The sequence below is a fragment of the Lithobates pipiens genome, unplaced genomic scaffold, assembly GCF_037356315.1.
Source record: "Lithobates pipiens isolate NorthernLeopardFrog02 unplaced genomic scaffold, aLitPip1_a1.2 Scaffold_8, whole genome shotgun sequence".
Classification (NCBI taxonomy): Eukaryota; Metazoa; Chordata; class Amphibia; order Anura; family Ranidae; genus Lithobates; species Lithobates pipiens.
The window spans coordinates 521975309-521992774 of NW_027507903.1; the positions used below are offsets into that span (position 1 = coordinate 521975309).

The window sequence follows — 17466 nt, forward strand, 5'->3', positions numbered from 1 at the left end:
ATAAAAATTTTATTTGGGTACAGTGTAGCATGACCGCGCAATTGTCACTGAAAGCGCTATAGCGATGAAAGCTGAAAATTGGGCTGGGAAGGAAGGGGGCAAAAGTGCCCTGTATTGAAGTGGTTAAAAAAAAGTTGCTCGTCTTGCAAAACGCTCTCAAACCAAGTTACTCTCAAACCAAGGTTTTACTGTAATAGGATATGGCACAGAAAAGAGTACCATGTTAGTTAATGGATATATTCACCATGCTGTTTGTTTGCTTTACCTTGTAATGTTGGGCTCACATGTGGCTACAGACTTATAGTGCTATGGCTGATTCCATGTATTCATTCACCTAGCTTGTTCCTGCAAAACTTCATGTTCTGGGTCACACAACATCCAGTGTACTGTATGTGTTGCCTTCGGCTTTGTGTAGCATCACAAATGTGGGCAATAAAAAAAATCCAACTGCACAGATGAGCTCTCTGTGTGTCTGAGAATAGTCTATTGGATCTAGTTACTGTGAAGCTCTCGCCTGTACCAGCATCAGTTCTCAGACTATAGACAGAGGTCATGCATTAATCTATGCAGTGCCATGCCACATTCCTAATGTTTGAACACAAACAGAATGTTCTGACATATTCTGAAATTTACTCCATTATAAGCTGTGGGTAATAGACTACAAATAAAACCATGAACTGCATGATCATTATACATTATTTGCAGGTGAAAAACACAAGATGCAGGAAGGTTGATAATGCGTTGAACTTATATGCATAACATATACACATAGCATAAAGGCATAACTTTACAGTGTCACAAGACTAAAGCCCATAGTAAATTTCAGTGTGGCATATACTGTATAGACCATGGGTGGCCAACCAGTGGCCCGGGGGCCAAATGTGGCCCGCAACCCCCTGCTCTGGAATGGCAGATTAGCAAGCCCAGATCGCAGGTTGCCGACCCGTTATACCACATCATCATTGAATGAAGCTGGTGGTAGAGGGAGAAAGCGGCTGCCGTGCAGAGTCCCATAAGCCATTGCTTCCTGTACAGCGCCGGCTTTTGCCAAAGGCAGAGTCTATGGCAAAGTTTAGTTAACCCGCAGGATAGACACAGGTGCACTACGCTGCACCCGGGGTGTGGGTAAACCGCAACACATCAGTATGAAAGTCTTAGGCCCTACCGAATCGGATCCTCAATTCACTTCTACAGAGTGGCAGATGTAAACACACTTTTGTCCGTTTACTCCCGCCTGCCTCCAATCTGATCCTCTAAAAAAAAAAATCTGGGTGGATCGGATTGGAGGGCCTATAGAGTAGCCATGACCTGTCATCCGCCCGCTCTGCTCGTTGTGGCCCGCAACTGGTTACCAAGTTGCTGAAGTGGCCCTCACTCTTAAAAAGGTTGGGCACCCCTGATATAGACCAACCACATTATTGGTGAGGTTGCTACTAAATAGCATTTACATTTATAAATATATAATGATTGCCTGATACTACAACACAGAAAATAAACATTTCTTTGTTGCACACATTTCATTTCATTTTTATTTATTTTTTTACAGCTTTTATTAGGATTCATTTTTATTGGATGTCTAAAACAATGTTGTTACCCAGGAATACGTACCCAGGTGTCAAAATGGTCATGGAAATATATTGCATTGGCAATCTTTTTTGTCTACTTTACCCATGAGATATCTGTACATTCCTGGTAGCTGGTAAGCCCCTCATAGCTGTTACTTTCTATGTGAGTAATGTGCTTCTCCATATCGCATAATAAGAACTACAGGACATGTATTATTTGGTAATATAATGAATCATTACTCATTACAAAATAATTCATATAAGTAAAGGTCATCAGCTAATTGTTAGTTATACCTACTTAGCAGGGGAAACCAAATGTTTTAAAGTTTATTCACAATGATCTGTTTTCATTGACTAAAATATTAGTTTATTTATTAGCTGAATAGCATATTTACTAGACAAAAATGCAGCAGAAAAAAATGGAAGTATAAATCCTATTTTTCTCCTATGTTGCTGGTTCACATCTATGCTCTAAGAGTTAGCATGTTTTTAAAAGGAAACTGTAAGGAGCCATTTGCAACTATATGTGTGCACCACCAAATAACGGCATTTAAATCCATTGTGCTGGCACTCATACCTCTCAAAACACCAATATAAAGCTTATGGGGACATTAACACAAGTAATAGTGCAGCCCCACATCCCTAGCATCCCAATAACTAGTAAAGGGGTCCTTTGGATTCTGGACATGGTCGATAAAAAAGGTAAAACAAATAAAACGTAGACATAAATAAAAAAAACTATTAGAAACAATCCTTAAATTCCATTTCCGGGTCCAAAATGCAGATGGTGCCCATAGTGCCCAATGACCTTAACAAGAAACATGGACAAATTTATAGTTATTTGTATCTACCTATCTAGGAGAACAGACATCTCCAACAGATGAAAGCCTGCATCTGCATCTGCAAATCGAATATTTACAAGGCAGATCAGCTAGATCTTCGTGTGAGTTAACCACAGAGTAGATTTTAAGTCAGGCATGAGGGGACAAGGATGTTAAAGTTGAACCCCAGATGCAGAATTTTCTTGTTTTGGTTTGTTCAGCTAAATGCTATTGACCAAACTGCAGCTGTGTGAATGGGCCCATTGCAAACAATACTTCAGAGCCATATAAACTGTACATAGTGTGGGTCTTGGTGCATTGTATTTATCCATGTGCGTGCTATGACTTCAGTGCCAGCTTGTGGGCAAAATATGATATTTAAGCGAATCACTCATTTTTCATGAATGAAAAACATTTAACCTTCGGAGGTAATAGCTTCAGAACATTTGATTTTGCCTCATTCGTGCCAAATGAATGTACATGCCAGTTTCACCAGATGAATAGCTATGCAATTTTTTATTTTTTTTTATAAATAGACCCCTGAATGTTTTCAAAAGTTTGCACCCCAAATCATATTGTTATATTGTTAGATATTGACTACATTGTTACTTCCCTACTACTACCCTTGGTACAATACTCTATTGTAAAGTTGGATACACACTATAAGAAAATCGGGCGAACGATCATCCGATTTTACTCGTCGTGTCACAGAAAATCAGAACCAATAAATGTAAATTTGTACGAAAATTCCTGTACAACAAAGGCTTTTTTTGTTGTTGTTGTTTATTGTTTATGATTATATGCAGTCTTTCTTTTCTGGTTTTTCTTGTACGAAAATCTTATGAAAACGGTTTGAAAATCGTTCGGTCTATTGCTGTACGAGAAAAATTTGGAATCGGCTGTCGAAAGTTGTGTATACACTATACGAAAATCATACGAAAATTCTTTGAACGAAAATGTTTGTCCGATGTTCCTATAGTGTGTACAAGCCTTAAGAGAACAGATCAAAGATAAACACGGTTTGAACCAGCACTATCAGTTGAGCAGTGGAATGTGCAACAACTATGTGCAGAACTGCAGGAATGCAAAGCAACCAAACGGGTTTCTTCTTTTTCCTCATTTGTTTACAGTAAAGTGAAACTTAATATCTAAGCATTACTGGAATTTGTAATATCAAAATTTTTGTCAACTCCTAAAGAAAGTAAATAAGTACATTGTTATAATCCATTTTTACTCTTACTATGACAAATATGAAATTAAAATGACATGCTACTACAGAATAAGTATATAGATTGTCAAAACTCTATTATACCTGCTGGCAGACAGTGAGCTCTATCAAATTTCTTTATATTATTTTAGTATTCCCTGAGCTCAGTACCGCTAACAATATTAAACAAATTTAGACCAAGATCCATGTGCAAATTAATTACAACCATAATAATTGTAAAGTAATCTGATGTCAGTTAACTGAAATCTGATTATTATGAGTTATTGAACTCATTGCCTATGTCTCTTTGTGTTTTCTAGGTCTGTTCTTAGAAACATTGGTAAAGAAATTAACATACTTCTTTTAACAAGTTGCCAATAAACCCTGTGATGACTAAGGAGCATAGATCTATGAGCTAATTGCTAGTCCCTTTCCTCACCGTGGTGCATCTCTGCTCTCCATATTTGTAGTAGTAGTTTAAATTGCACACGACTGTGGACATGTATGTGTGCCTGCTCGCAAATGTGCATTTTCATGTGCATATCCAGGAGTTTGCATAGATATGTGTTGAAGTATATCTGTACACTTGCTAGGACCCGGATAAGGTTTATAATGCACTATCAATCACTGAAAGTGGACCTATAATATTTTCTTATTGGTATTGCTATTTTAAAGGATTGATGTTGATGTAAATAATCTACCCCCGGGAAGATGGCTTCTAGCCCGCTGAGGATTTCCACCATTTCCTTGGCTCGTAGTGTAATATAACAAAAATGGAAACTGAAACACCATACCACTACTAAAGGTCCAGATGCAACTTTTTTGCAATAGATGTCAGAGGGACAATCCAAAGAGTATCCAACACATTTTGGGGGTCCAAAAACCCTCCTTAATCAGGGCTAGAAGAAACATAAGGACATCTGCATATCAACACAACATAGACTATTGTGTTGATATTGTATTGCTATGGCGATGTCCTAATGTTTTTCTTGTGCTGATGAAGAGGGGTTTTTGGATCCGCAAAATACATTGGATACTCTTTGGATTCTCCCCCTGACTTTTATTGGAATAAAGTTTTATCTGAACCTCTTAGCAGTAATGTGGCACATCAGTTTCTACTTTTGTGCCACTATAAATCATGTCACGAGCAACAGGACCCCCAAGTTCTTCAGAATTTCTCCCATACTGGCAGAATCTTCCTCACAAACTATGTTGGCCCTACTAGGGAAGGAGCAATGGAGTAAAAAAAGGCAAGTTGTTTCCTTGCCATCTTTAGCCATTCTGTCACTGCATGTTGCCTTCAGTGATAAGAGCGATACTGTGTTATAGGCCATACAGTCATCGTACCATCAAAGGTTCTGGAAGACAAACACAAGTAGGAGGATTTATCAAGCTTTTAAGAATCTTCACTCAAAAGGTGTGAATATTCACATTCATTATGCAATTATGTAAAAACCAAATTCCTGTTGATTTTCACACAAATGTTTAAAAGAAATGAGAATCGACACAATATTTTGGATAAAGGCTTTCAATTCCTTTAGTTAATCTGCCTATATGACTTCCAGCCGCCCCTTGCTGTCATGTGACTATGTTACTTGACTTAGTAGTTCTACAAAAGAGTTCATCATAATGTCTGACACCATCTGAAATTAACTATCAACTAGCAGAGAGACCGATGACTTCTCTGTGCCAAAGCACTTTTTGCCATCTAAAAAATGAAAATAAGTGTAACTGCACCTTTGCTGGAATAACGGAGACATTTGCAAATTTCCACCTAGTGAATAATCAGGCCCCTGCCAATGCCAGCTTTGGCCGCAAGGTGCTTCAAGACGCTCTTTGAGCTCATGACCTGATTCCCTATGTTTTTGGGTCTGTTGGCATTGTTGCTGTGTTGCCCAAACTTCTGTTATATTGCTTGGGGCATTCCAGGGTCTATGATTAAAGGAGCCCGTGTCATGTGCTGTACATTTAAGAAACGCAATTTTTTTACTTACCTGTAAAATCCTTTATTTTAGCACAGCACAGGACATAGGATATCCTCCTCTCTGTCATGGTGGTCCATCTTATGGCTTGCTATAAAACTGAGGATTTCTGGGCTGTCCCACAAATCTATTTGCCAGTGTCCAATCACCTGAAGGTAGCAGTATGTAACCTAGGGTCTTTGAATTAAACTGCTTCCAAACCGCCCTACATACATGCAAGGAGGCCCTTCAGCGTGAAATCACATACATGTACGTCATCTTTATTTCCGGGTCTGGGGGTGCACATGTGCTCTGCCGGCGACCCTCTTCCTCTGTGATTGGACACAGCGGGAGCCAATCAGGGGGTTCAGTAGACCCAATGTTCACCAGCACCTGGCGATCGTTCCCAAGAACAGCGGTCTGCCTATGTAAACAAGGCAGATCACCGTTCTGTGAGAGGAAAAGATGGAGATCTTGTGTTTCTGCTAAGCAGGAACATGGATATCTGTCTTCCCTGCAGTTAGCGCACCCTACACACATTTAGCAAGCATTCCCAGGGAACAAATTGAACCCTTTGATCGCCCCTGATGTTAACCCCTTCTCTGCCAATGTCATTAGTACAGTGGCAGTGCTTATCTTTTTAGCACTGATCACTGCATTGGTGTTACTGGCCCCAAAAAGTGTCACTTGGTGTCCAATTTATCCCCAACAATGTCACAGTCCCACTATAGGTCGCTGATCGCTACCATTACTAGTAAAAAAAAAAAAAAGTAAAAATTCCATTAAAATATTCATTAGTTTGTAGACATATGTAGCAGAATACATATTGGCCTAAATTTGATTTATTTTTTTATTGGCTATGTTCTATAGCAGAAAGTAAAATATATTGGGGGTTATTTACTAAAGGCAAATCCACTTTGCACTACAGGTACTTGGAATTGCACTGAAAGTGCACTTGGAAGTGCAGTCGCTGTAGATCCGAGGAGGACATGCAAGGAAAAAAAAAACAGCATTTTAGCTTGCACATGATTGGATAATAAAATCAGCAGAGCTTCCCCTCATTTCAGATCTGCCCCTCAGATTTACAGCGAGTGCACTTTGCACTTGTAGTGCAAAATGGATTTGCCTTTCGGAAATACCACTTTTTTTTTCTCAAAATTGTCGTTCTTTTTTGGTTATAGCGCAAAAAATAAAAACCGCTGAGTTGATAAAATACCACCAAAAGAAAGACCTATTTGTTAGGGAAAAAAAACACATCAATTTTATTTGGGTACAGCATCACACTGACCGCTTGTCAGTTAAGATAACACAGTGCTGTACCACAAAAAATGGCCTGGTCGTGAAGGGGGGTAAACCTTCCGGAGCTGAAGTGGTTAAAGGAGCCTGTGTCCTGTACTGCACGGGATTTTTACAGATAAGTCAAAAATCCTTCTTTGTCGAGCCAGGTAGTGTCGACATGCAGCAGGAATTGTTTGAAAGTGAATCTGTATATGGCCAGTTTTAGATGGAGTGCTGGCCTCTACAAAATAAGAGTAATCGCACCTAAGACATACTTACATTAAAAAAAAAAATTAAAAATTGAATATGTACATTTCTGATGAGCAATGCTGTAGTCCCAAAAATACAAAATACTCCCCTGTCGTGAAAATGTTAACACATCTTTGCTACTGCAAATATGGAACTCATGGACTGTGCAGGTACTATAAAAAAGGTTAAGATTTTTTTTTTTATTATTGTATTATAAATACCAATTCTATAATAATAAAAATGAACAGTAGTTGCTATACAATTAAAGAGCATTCTTAATTTATGTTCTCATACAACATATATTCCCCAAATAAGATTGTCTCACATACACAACATAGACATTTCTACATACAGTATGTGGTGTTGTGTGCCCTGCAACTAACTACGGACTGGTCTTCAACATACTGAGACTTTTGATGTGGACTATTTATTTACTTAGAAGATCTGCAGCCAAATTCCCCCTCACAGAGACATTACAGATACAATTGAATACGTATTTTCTGAAAGTTGTGGCTGGGAAAGGTTGTAGAATTAGGGTTTGTTAAGATGGTCTTCATCTACCATATACAAACTGTATCCTGCTGTTATTGTGACCATTGTAGTGTGTGAAGGCGAAAGCATATTCTCCTGCCCTCTACAAAACTGTTTTAATGACTGTTAAAAATTAAGAAGATCCCTTGTGTATTGCTGGTTCCACTTTCAATGCTTTTTTTTTATGTTCATTTGAATTTTATGAAAAAGAAAAATGGATGAATGGATGGAAATATTTAGTTATGTTTAATTAACCACAAATTTTTATTGTAAAGGTTTTTCTCTCCAAAAAAGGTCAAAACATTTAAAGCGTGCTTCTCTGTGAATGAAAGTTGTTCTTTTCTACTCCATCTATTTATGGACTTTCCTACAGAATAAAATGCATATAAAAAGTTTTATAGAGCACATGCGGGTGTAATAGGCTTTGCAGCAGAGTGAAAGTGATCGCTTGCCACTCTGTTGCATTTTGTGGATAATGTTTTTTATTTGTTGCAATGTCCATGATCAGAAGTGGTGCACTCTAGAATTTTCACAAAGATTCAAAGAGAATAATCACCTAGGTGGATGCGGCATCGATCCGCTGCATCAATCCCCAGCTGGCTCTACAGTGAGAACTGAGCGATCATCATAGGTGTGTTCAGCCTATTGCATTAGGGTGTGCACCCCAAAACTCAAAGACACACTATAGATCGCTCAATGTGTTTACCGGCCCCTTCTCCCATTCATCCTAAAACATGCCCGAAGCATCAGCCGCTGGGAGAGGAGAAGAGGGAAGCCAGTAGAAGTGTGGGGGGGAGGGGGGGCTAGATCAGTAGGGGGAATCTATGCTGCACAGGGTGATTAGGGTGTGCCTGGGCACACCTGGTGCGCATGCCTATGGTGATCAAAGACCACTGATCGCTGAGTTCTCCCCTCCTCTCTGAGCAGTCACTGGATCTCTGCTCTCCCCTCCAGCGCTCACTGGAAATGGGCTGTTAAGGTTGCAGGAGATGCTGGCTCAGCCTCTCAGCAGATCGCTGAGAGGCTGAGTCAGCTGCTGGTCCAGACATCTGGGTGCATCCCAACCATATGGATGGAAACCTTTTCAGAGCCATAACCAGCTGAGAGTGACATCAGCCAACAAAGGGCTTTAGCCAGCTGTTGGCTGAAAACAGAAGTGCAGAACTAAGTGGACTCCTGTGTGACCTACAGGAGAAGTATATATGACATAACTTTGGCCATACTTCTCTTTTAAATAAATTGCAAGGAAAATCTTCTAAGATCCCATAAAAATCACACCTTATAGGCAATGATGGTAGTGTTTTAAGAGAGCTTTGGTGATAACAAGCACCTCTTCATAATGGGTTCAACACCACTCTTTATCACAGAGCAACAGTAGCTGTCACAAATAAGGCAGCACTATAGAGAAATCATAGGTAATGAAATTACTAAAGCATCAGATAAAACAACAAGAAAAATGCAGACACATATTGGCTGTGCAAACAGTAAAATGCATCTAAAAATTATTTTATTTTTTTAAATTTGGATATAGCAGAGAAGAGTCACCAAAATACTCACTGTCGGTGTCCAAAGTGGGGAAATTCATTCTCTATATTTGTCATAGTGACCATTATAACCAGGACTAAAAGTGCATGAAAATTGAAAATTATGGGTCGTCTCTGGGTCAGGAATAGAGGGAAAAATCTGACTGGAACACTTGTTCAGGTGACAATTGTCTTAGAAATGATTTCTCTTAATTCAGAGAGATCTCATTTCAGATCTTGTTGTGTCTGGATACAGGAAGTGATGGAAAATCTCCCTAATGGAACACAGACATCAGAAAACTTGTCATGGGTGTGAACCATTCTCTATTCTTTCCAAAACTAAAAAAAAGTTTGAACTTTACAAATACTTAAAATCACAACCCTTAAACATGCAGGTAACCATGGACAGATATTGGTATTGGTCCTACCTGTGGTTTGCTGTCATCTTCATCTTTGTAGTACCAGAGATGTTGTCCCTTTAGGGCAAAATATTTTTGATGCCAGTTCTTAACTATGCTCTTCTGCTGCTTTTTCAGCCAACCACTCTTGACTGGCTTCTCCATGGAATTGTGAAGGCGCCCAGCCGACAAGGATTGATCACTGGTCATCATGCTGACCGTTCGGACTGCTGTACAAGGAAAGCAAAAGTGTGGTTGATCCAAAGAAGGTGAATACGCGTCTAATATTACTTGACTAAATAAATTACATTAAATGACATAAATGTGAATATTAATCCGTCATCCTCATAGTCAACACGCTGCCAGTCTATGCCTCATTGCACAGACTGAGGCTGAAATAATATCTGACTTTTGGCTGTAGAATCTTTTAAGGAAGTGGCCAAACAACAGCTTTCAAAATACACTTCCTCTACAGCGTAGGAGTGTTTATAGAGAGCAGAAGGGCAGATATAAATAAGTCTTGTTTTCAACTACATTTTAACACTTTTAAGTGGCCTTTTCACTAAATATGCAAAATAAACTTTTATTCCTATAAAGTGCAGATAACCTTGCACACTTCTCTGTAAACACTTGCTGCATGTGACAACTACAGTGCCTAGAAAAAGTTCATACCCCTTGAAACTTTTCACATTTTGTCATGTTACAAATTTCAAGGGGTAGGAATACTTTTTCAAGACACTGTATACAGTATATGAAAAACGTAAATTTTTATCCAAATAAAAAACTATTTATGTCCATTTTAAAGTAAAACCATGGGTATGCTACCTATTAAGCTAATTTAACTAAGACTGGTCTCACGGCTATAATTATTTAAAGAATAACATGAGTATATGAAAAACAGTCTTATATATATTGCCAATTTAAAGTTGTTAATAATAAAACATACAGAAAGTAATGAATGATGTCAATAAGCTCATATTTAAACACATTACATGATGGAAAATATAATTTAAATGTCAACGTAAAACACAACTACAGTAGATATAATCAGTTCAAGTACACAAACGATCTTGTTTCAAAAAGAAATGTGCAAATTATAATTTATATTATTCCTAAACCCAAACTATAATGGATTTGACATTCATGTAGTGCAATTATTATTATAAATTGCAGTCACTGGGTATAAACACACTACCACCATTCCTCCCATTAGACATCAATTACTACCGTTCTTTGCATCTGTATACATAACAATAGGATGCCAAACTGTACAAAATGATCCCAATTTGCTCCTGCAGTAATCATTAGGAGAAAATAATTTATCACTCATATCTGTTGCGGAAAAACAACATAAATAGGACAAAATAATCAAATATAAAAGTCAAAAGACAAAATGGTAAATCTCTCACTCCAAAAATTGTGTTGACTAGATAATTAGACAACAACGGCGTAGACCTGGAATTTAACCTTCTTGTTATTTTTCAATCTGTATCGAAAAATTTTCAAGTAGTACCTCCAAAATCATGTATATGACTTGCTGGATGAATCACTCATAATATATGCTCACAATGTATGCAAACCAGTATAGTAATGCAAAGGAAACTTCAGGGCTCCTTCACACTATGTTCAGTGACCTGCATTTTTCTGCACTGGATAAATGCAGGTCATTGCTATGGCATGTAGAAAACAATTCTATGTCTCGTTCACACCGCAACACACATTAACAAACACAAAAGCAACATGCAAGCAACTGTGCTGTACATTACTGCACATGCATTTTCTTTTTTTTTAAACTTATTTTATTTTATTGAAAAAAATCGCACATACAAATTATACTTGTCAAGGCAGTACCATGGCAAAGTACTATCCAACAAACAGTGTACACAAAGGGGAAATGTCACAACAATGGAGTATCAAAGCCTGTGAATTCCTTACATACCAAAGTAACAAATAGGTACATCCATGTATATGCACAAATAGAAGAATCAAACAGAAAGAAAAAACTTACATTAACCATCTCAATACCAGGCACTGTGCCCATGTAACATTTTTATCATTTTTTTTCACACAAAGCTTTCTTTTGGTGGTAATCCCTGCTTGGTTTTTTAAAATTTTTGATAAATAAACAAAAAAAGGCACAACATTTTGAAAAAAAAAAACATGTTTTTCTTTGTTTCTGTTATAAAATTTAGCAAATAATTTATCTTCATAAATTTAGGCCAAATGGTATTCTGCTACATGTATTTGTTGAAAATAACCCAAATTAGGGGCGTGGCTAGCCGCGGAGCGAGATGGCCGCCTGATATCTGAGCTCCGCTCCACGGCAGGCTTATACAGCGACACAGCAGCGACGGACCTTCTCTCTCTCGTTCGTTAGAGAGAGGAGAGTTGAGGGACACACAGCGGCATGCCCGGACGCCGCCATCCACCGCCGCAGCCGCGCCGTGTGACTGAACTTTTCGGCCGCATGGATCAACTGTCCAGCCAAGATGGCGCCGAACGGGATAGCAGTGACACAGGCCCTGCATCGCAAAGGCCCTCGCAGGCCTCACAGCAATCTACACCTCCTGCACACCCATCGCTAGACCGCAACGCCAGAGAGGAAGCAGAGGAGATGGATAGCCTCCCTCCATCGTTTCACACAGGAGATGTGCCACAGGAGAGAGGTAAGAGACTGGCCTCCTCCCCATGCAACTCTCCCCATAAGGCTCATGTGGCTAAAAAACATCACGGCACTGACCCTGGCTCTGCTCCTGCTGCACCAACCCCACTGTCCACCCTGGCTGCCATACCAGTAACTGAAAATAACCCAAATTAGTGTATATTATTTAGTCTGTAGGAAAGTTATAGAGTCGACAAACTATGGTATATATCTGAAAATGTATCAATCCTGAAGTACTGACAGCCTATGTCATTTCTTGAGGCACGAAAATGCCAGGACAGTACAAATACCCACCCAAATGACAACTTTCTAGAAAGTAGACAGTCTGAGGTAATTAGTAAGAAGCATGGCGTGTTTTTTGAAGTTGGAATATTTTGTCCCTTTTTTGGGGGGGGGGAAATGAAAGAAAAATATTTTTTTCAATTATTTTTTGTATTTTTTACGTACTGTCACCAGTGCAGTACAGCGTCATCATATAGCTGGATTGGCAGTGTGGTGGCGACTGGTGACAGTATGTAAAAAAAAAAAAAAATTCTTCTTTTTTTTTAACATACTATGACCAGAGCAATACTGTGTTACCACAGTAACACTTTACCATTTAGTAACAAGAACAGAGGGGAGGATTTGAACTAAGGTATAGGGTCAGAGACTAAATATAGAAGAGTCACTGGTGCCTTTGTGTCCAGCCAGGGTCCCCAGACTCTAGTAAACTTCCTTGGATGGCCCTGCTTGTTCTAACTCACATTTATGGCATGTGGGGGTGGTACGATAGCTCATAAGAAATAAATGCTTAGGTGCAGTGGCGGACGCTCATTAGGGGCACCCGCCGCCCCCCCCCCCCCCAATTCATGTGCCTGGCCCCCTAATTTCTACGCAGGGTGCCGGACGCATGGATTTCTATGGATTTTTTTTTTTTAGAAGTACATGATTAGAGCCTAAGGCTCTAATTGGCTTCAAAAAGGGTGGTTTTGGAACGCAGAGCACTGCACCCTGAGCCCACCCTCTTGTGTGACATTAGCAAATTAATATTCTCTAGACTTCCTGTTTCTCCTCCCAGGAAGCAGGTCCTGACCCCATTGAATGAATGAATGAATTAAATACTTGTATAGCGCACAATGCGAACTGAATCGCCTCCATTGGCCGGGAGTGCAAAGACCCGATTGGCGAGGAGGGGAAGCGACAACCAGGACATGGAGGAGATGGAGAGGGGAAGCCGCCGCCACAGCTGTGATCTACATGGGGTATGTGTGGGACTGATGGGGGCCTGGTGGGTGAGCCTGTGATAGGGGGGTGGGCGGTGTTGTCAATGATGAGCATTGGCAGGCTTGAGCGATAGGGGGGTATCTGTGGTCAGGTCTGTCTGCCGCCCTCCCCCAACCCCGATGGAGCCCCAGCTACCACTGCTTAGGTGTATAATACGTTCTGAGTCTCAATTGTATGAGCTTGTCCCTAGCAGAGATTACAGTTTCGGGACATGAGGCACACACCTCCTTCCAATCATCTGGAGAGAGCTCCAGGATATCAACCAGCCATCTGTCTTGTACTTTATTTAGCTGGGCCGAAGGTCTGTCTAGTAGTAAGGAGTAGTAAGTAGAAATAAGTTGTATGTGATTAAAGAAGTGCGGGGGGGATATGTAGCTCTCTCTGCAAGTGTATAAAAGTTTTAATTACGTCCCCTTAGGTAGATTGAAGGTAGGTTAAACTCTACCAAGCCCAATGCAGACTATCTGGTAGGTCATAGAACACATGCATTTTTTTCATTTTCTTTTGTGTAGTATGGTGTGAAAGGATCCTACAGCAGGTCAATTGCAGGTCTACAGGAGGTCAACTGAAGGTCAAATTCACTTGTCAATGAATTGTGAATGATGGCAGAAGAACGCTGCTTTTGCCTATGAACACAAAAGCAAAGGATGTCGACATCAGTCTTAAATGTGTGTAGAATAGATTTTGAAAGATACATCAGAGGCTGAAGGCTTCTGCAGCTGGACCAGCTGGACCGGCACCTAGCGTTAGGATCATTTAGGGAATTATGCACCCTGGGACACATGTTCATTCACAAGAAGCCTGCGTTGGAACCATTTGTCCCTGGGTGTATACTGCCCTAAATGTTCATACCACTAGATGGCCCATCCAGCCACAGCATCTGTCAGCCTGTCCCAGAGTTTGAAAGGCTGCCGGCAGAGGGACTGGACAAGACACCTGTGCTCTCCACCAGGTAAGTGCAATGTGCCAGGGGCATAATCTCCTAATACTTGCAGTTTCTATTTCCATTCTAACCTTCAGCAATAGGCAACACAAAAACTGCTTTGTGTCCTGCAGTCTGGGAGGCAGAGCAGTTATTAACTAGTTCAGGCCTTCTGAGCGTATCATAACAGGAACAGGTAATGAAAGTAACTTTTCAGAGTATAGAAAGTTTAATACAACATCCATATAAATAGTGACATCTACCAGCCAGAGGTATGAACAGCACATATTCTTCTCATAGTAAAAAGGAGGTGATCGAATCTGCTGAATGTGATCCCTTGTCAATGGCAAACCTGATTTAGCTCTCACCGAGAGATCGTAGAGGGTTGCATAATCCAATTACAAAACATTTTGTTTCCCTATGGGACAGGTACAAATTCAGAAATCAGTTGCAATCATTACATAATCCTCTACTATCTTTTTACAAAAACCCTGCATTTTACCCAGCATGGGTATCTCCTAGATCTTTCAGAACATGGGCTAGAAGTGATATGCTGCAGATGCACAAATTTGTGAATTCCTCATCCTTCATCCCTTTCCCAACCCTCTGTGATAATTATGGAATACCGCAATCAGAACTATTTAGGTACCTCCAGATAAAAAATGTCTTTATGCCTCTTTTAACCACAGACAGTTCACCAACTAATTTAACTAACTTTGAAAAATATTGTAAAAAAAATATTGTAAAAACGACCCTCATGCTAGGGGCATAATCTCAACCTTATATGCTCAATTGTTAGCTAAACCTGAAACAGTGAAACCAGCTTATGTCCAGAAATGGGAGGTGGACTTAGAACAAACACTGGAAACCACAGAATGGAATCAAGTCTGGTTAACAACCAAAACAGCCTCTCCCAATATATTAGCGATAGAGGCGAATTATAAAGTACTAATAAGATGGTACCCTGCACCGGCTAGAATAGCGAAATATGTGCTACTTATCACATTGTTACTGTGGATGCTCTGAGTTAGGAACCCATTTCCACATTTGGTGGTCATGTCCCAAAGCTCAAATTTATTGGAATGAGATCTTTATTATAGCATCTAAAATGTTAGGCATATCCATTACCCCAGATCCCTCAATGGCACTCATCAATCAAAAGCCAGACTTTCTAACACACACCCAATTTAAATTAATTGTTAATTTATTCGCCGCAGCAAAACAAACACGTGCAAGAGCCTGGAAATCCCCTTCATTGATTGTGGATGAGGTAGTGAATAGGATGAACAACAAGCAAGCCAAATTGGCAGCTCTTGAAGCTGACGCGTATCAAATTTGAAAAAGTATGGCATCCGTGGATAAAAAATGATTTACCATCAAATTTTAACAAAGATGTTCTATTACCATGGTAGCTGACCCGATGGGTAAGTGATTACAGTATATGAATTCTGAGTGATATGGCGGCCCTCGACTGGACCCTGCGGACCTCTCTTCTTCCCTTCCTAGTTTCTTCTCTTCCTATCTTTCCTTTCTTCTCTATCTATTCCTATTATGATTTCGAAGCTCTTTCCTACTTCAGAAGCTAATTCCTCTAATAAACCATTTCATTAACCACTTCAATACCGGGCACTTATCACCTTCCTGCCCAGACCAATTTTGAGCTTTCAGCGCTGTCGCACTTTGAATGACAATTGTGCAGTCATGCTACTCTGTACACAAATGACATTTTTATCATTTTTTTCCCACAAATAGAGCTTTCTTTTGGTGGTATTTGATCACCTCTGCGTTTTTTATTTTTTGCTAAACAAATAAAAAAATACCGAAAATTTTGAAAAAAAAAATGTTTTTTTTTTGTTTCAGTTTCAAAACTTTGTAAATAAGTAAGTTTTCTCCTTCACTGATGGGCACTGATGGGGTTACACTGATGGGCAATGATAAGGCGGCACTGATGGGCACCGATGAGGTGGCACCAATGAAGTGGCACTGATGAGGTGGCATTGATGGACACTGATATGTGGCACTGATAGGCAGCACTGATGGGCACTGATAGGCGGCACTGATGGATGGCACTGATGGGCGACACGGATGGGCACTGATAGGTGGCACAAATTGGCACTGATAGCTGGCACAGATTGGCATGGATGGGTGGCATGGGTAGGCGGCACAGGTGGGCATGGGTAGGCGGCACAGGTGGGTATGGGTAGGCAGCACAGATGGGCATGGATGGGCACTGATAGGTGGCATGGATGGGCACTGATAGGCGGCACAGATGGGAACTGATAGGCAGCATTGTATTATAATATACTGTACTAATGGATGCCAATCAGTGCCAAACAATAATGCATGCCAATCAGTGATGCCCATTGTGGGCACTGATTGGCATCCATTATGGGCACTGATTGGCATCCATTGTGGCACTGACTGGAATCCCTGGTGGTCTAGGGTGGCATACCTTGTCATGGGCATCCCTGGTGGTCTGGTGGCGTCCCTGGTGGTCCAGTGTGGGCATCCTCGGGGGGGTTGTGCTGATAATCGATCAGCACAGGCCCCCCCCTGTCAGAGGAGCAGCCGATCGGCTCTCCTCTACTCGCGTCTGACAGACACGAGTGAGGAAAAGCCGATCACCGGCTCTTCCTATTTACACTGTGATCAGCCGTGATTGGACACGGCTGATCACGTGGTAAAGAGTCTCCGTCGGAGACTCTTTACCGAGATTGTAGTTGCAGGGTGTCAGACTGACACCCCGCAACAACGATCGCCGCGATGCGCGCCCCCGGGGGTGCGCAGTGGCTCATAATCCTGATCACGTCATATGACGTCTGATTAGGATTATGAAACCACTTTGCCACCGTCATTTTGTTATAGGGCAGGCGGCAAGTGGTTAATATGCGTTATTGTTATAGTAGTAATTATAGTTGAATATATCATTTACATTGTATTGAATATATAACTCTGAGCTTCATTACTTCTGTTGTATATTATGTACTTAACCTATTATGAAATACTCTATTGTATGTTCAATAAAAATCCTTTTGACAAGGTAAAAAGGAGGAGTTAGTCTGATCTTCATATAAGTCACAACAATA

At 40.3% G+C, this 17466-nt stretch overlaps 1 protein-coding gene across 1 annotated transcript in view; it reads right to left on the reverse strand.

Moving 5' to 3' along the window:
• The window catches only part of ARHGAP25 (Rho GTPase activating protein 25), a 193929-nt gene that overhangs the window by 68528 nt on the left and 107935 nt on the right, over positions 1-17466 (reverse strand). The window contains exon 2 of the mRNA XM_077469475.1: positions 9564-9763. Within this exon, the coding sequence (XP_077325601.1) occupies positions 9564-9763 (200 nt within the window). The remainder of the gene's footprint in view (positions 1-9563; positions 9764-17466) is intronic.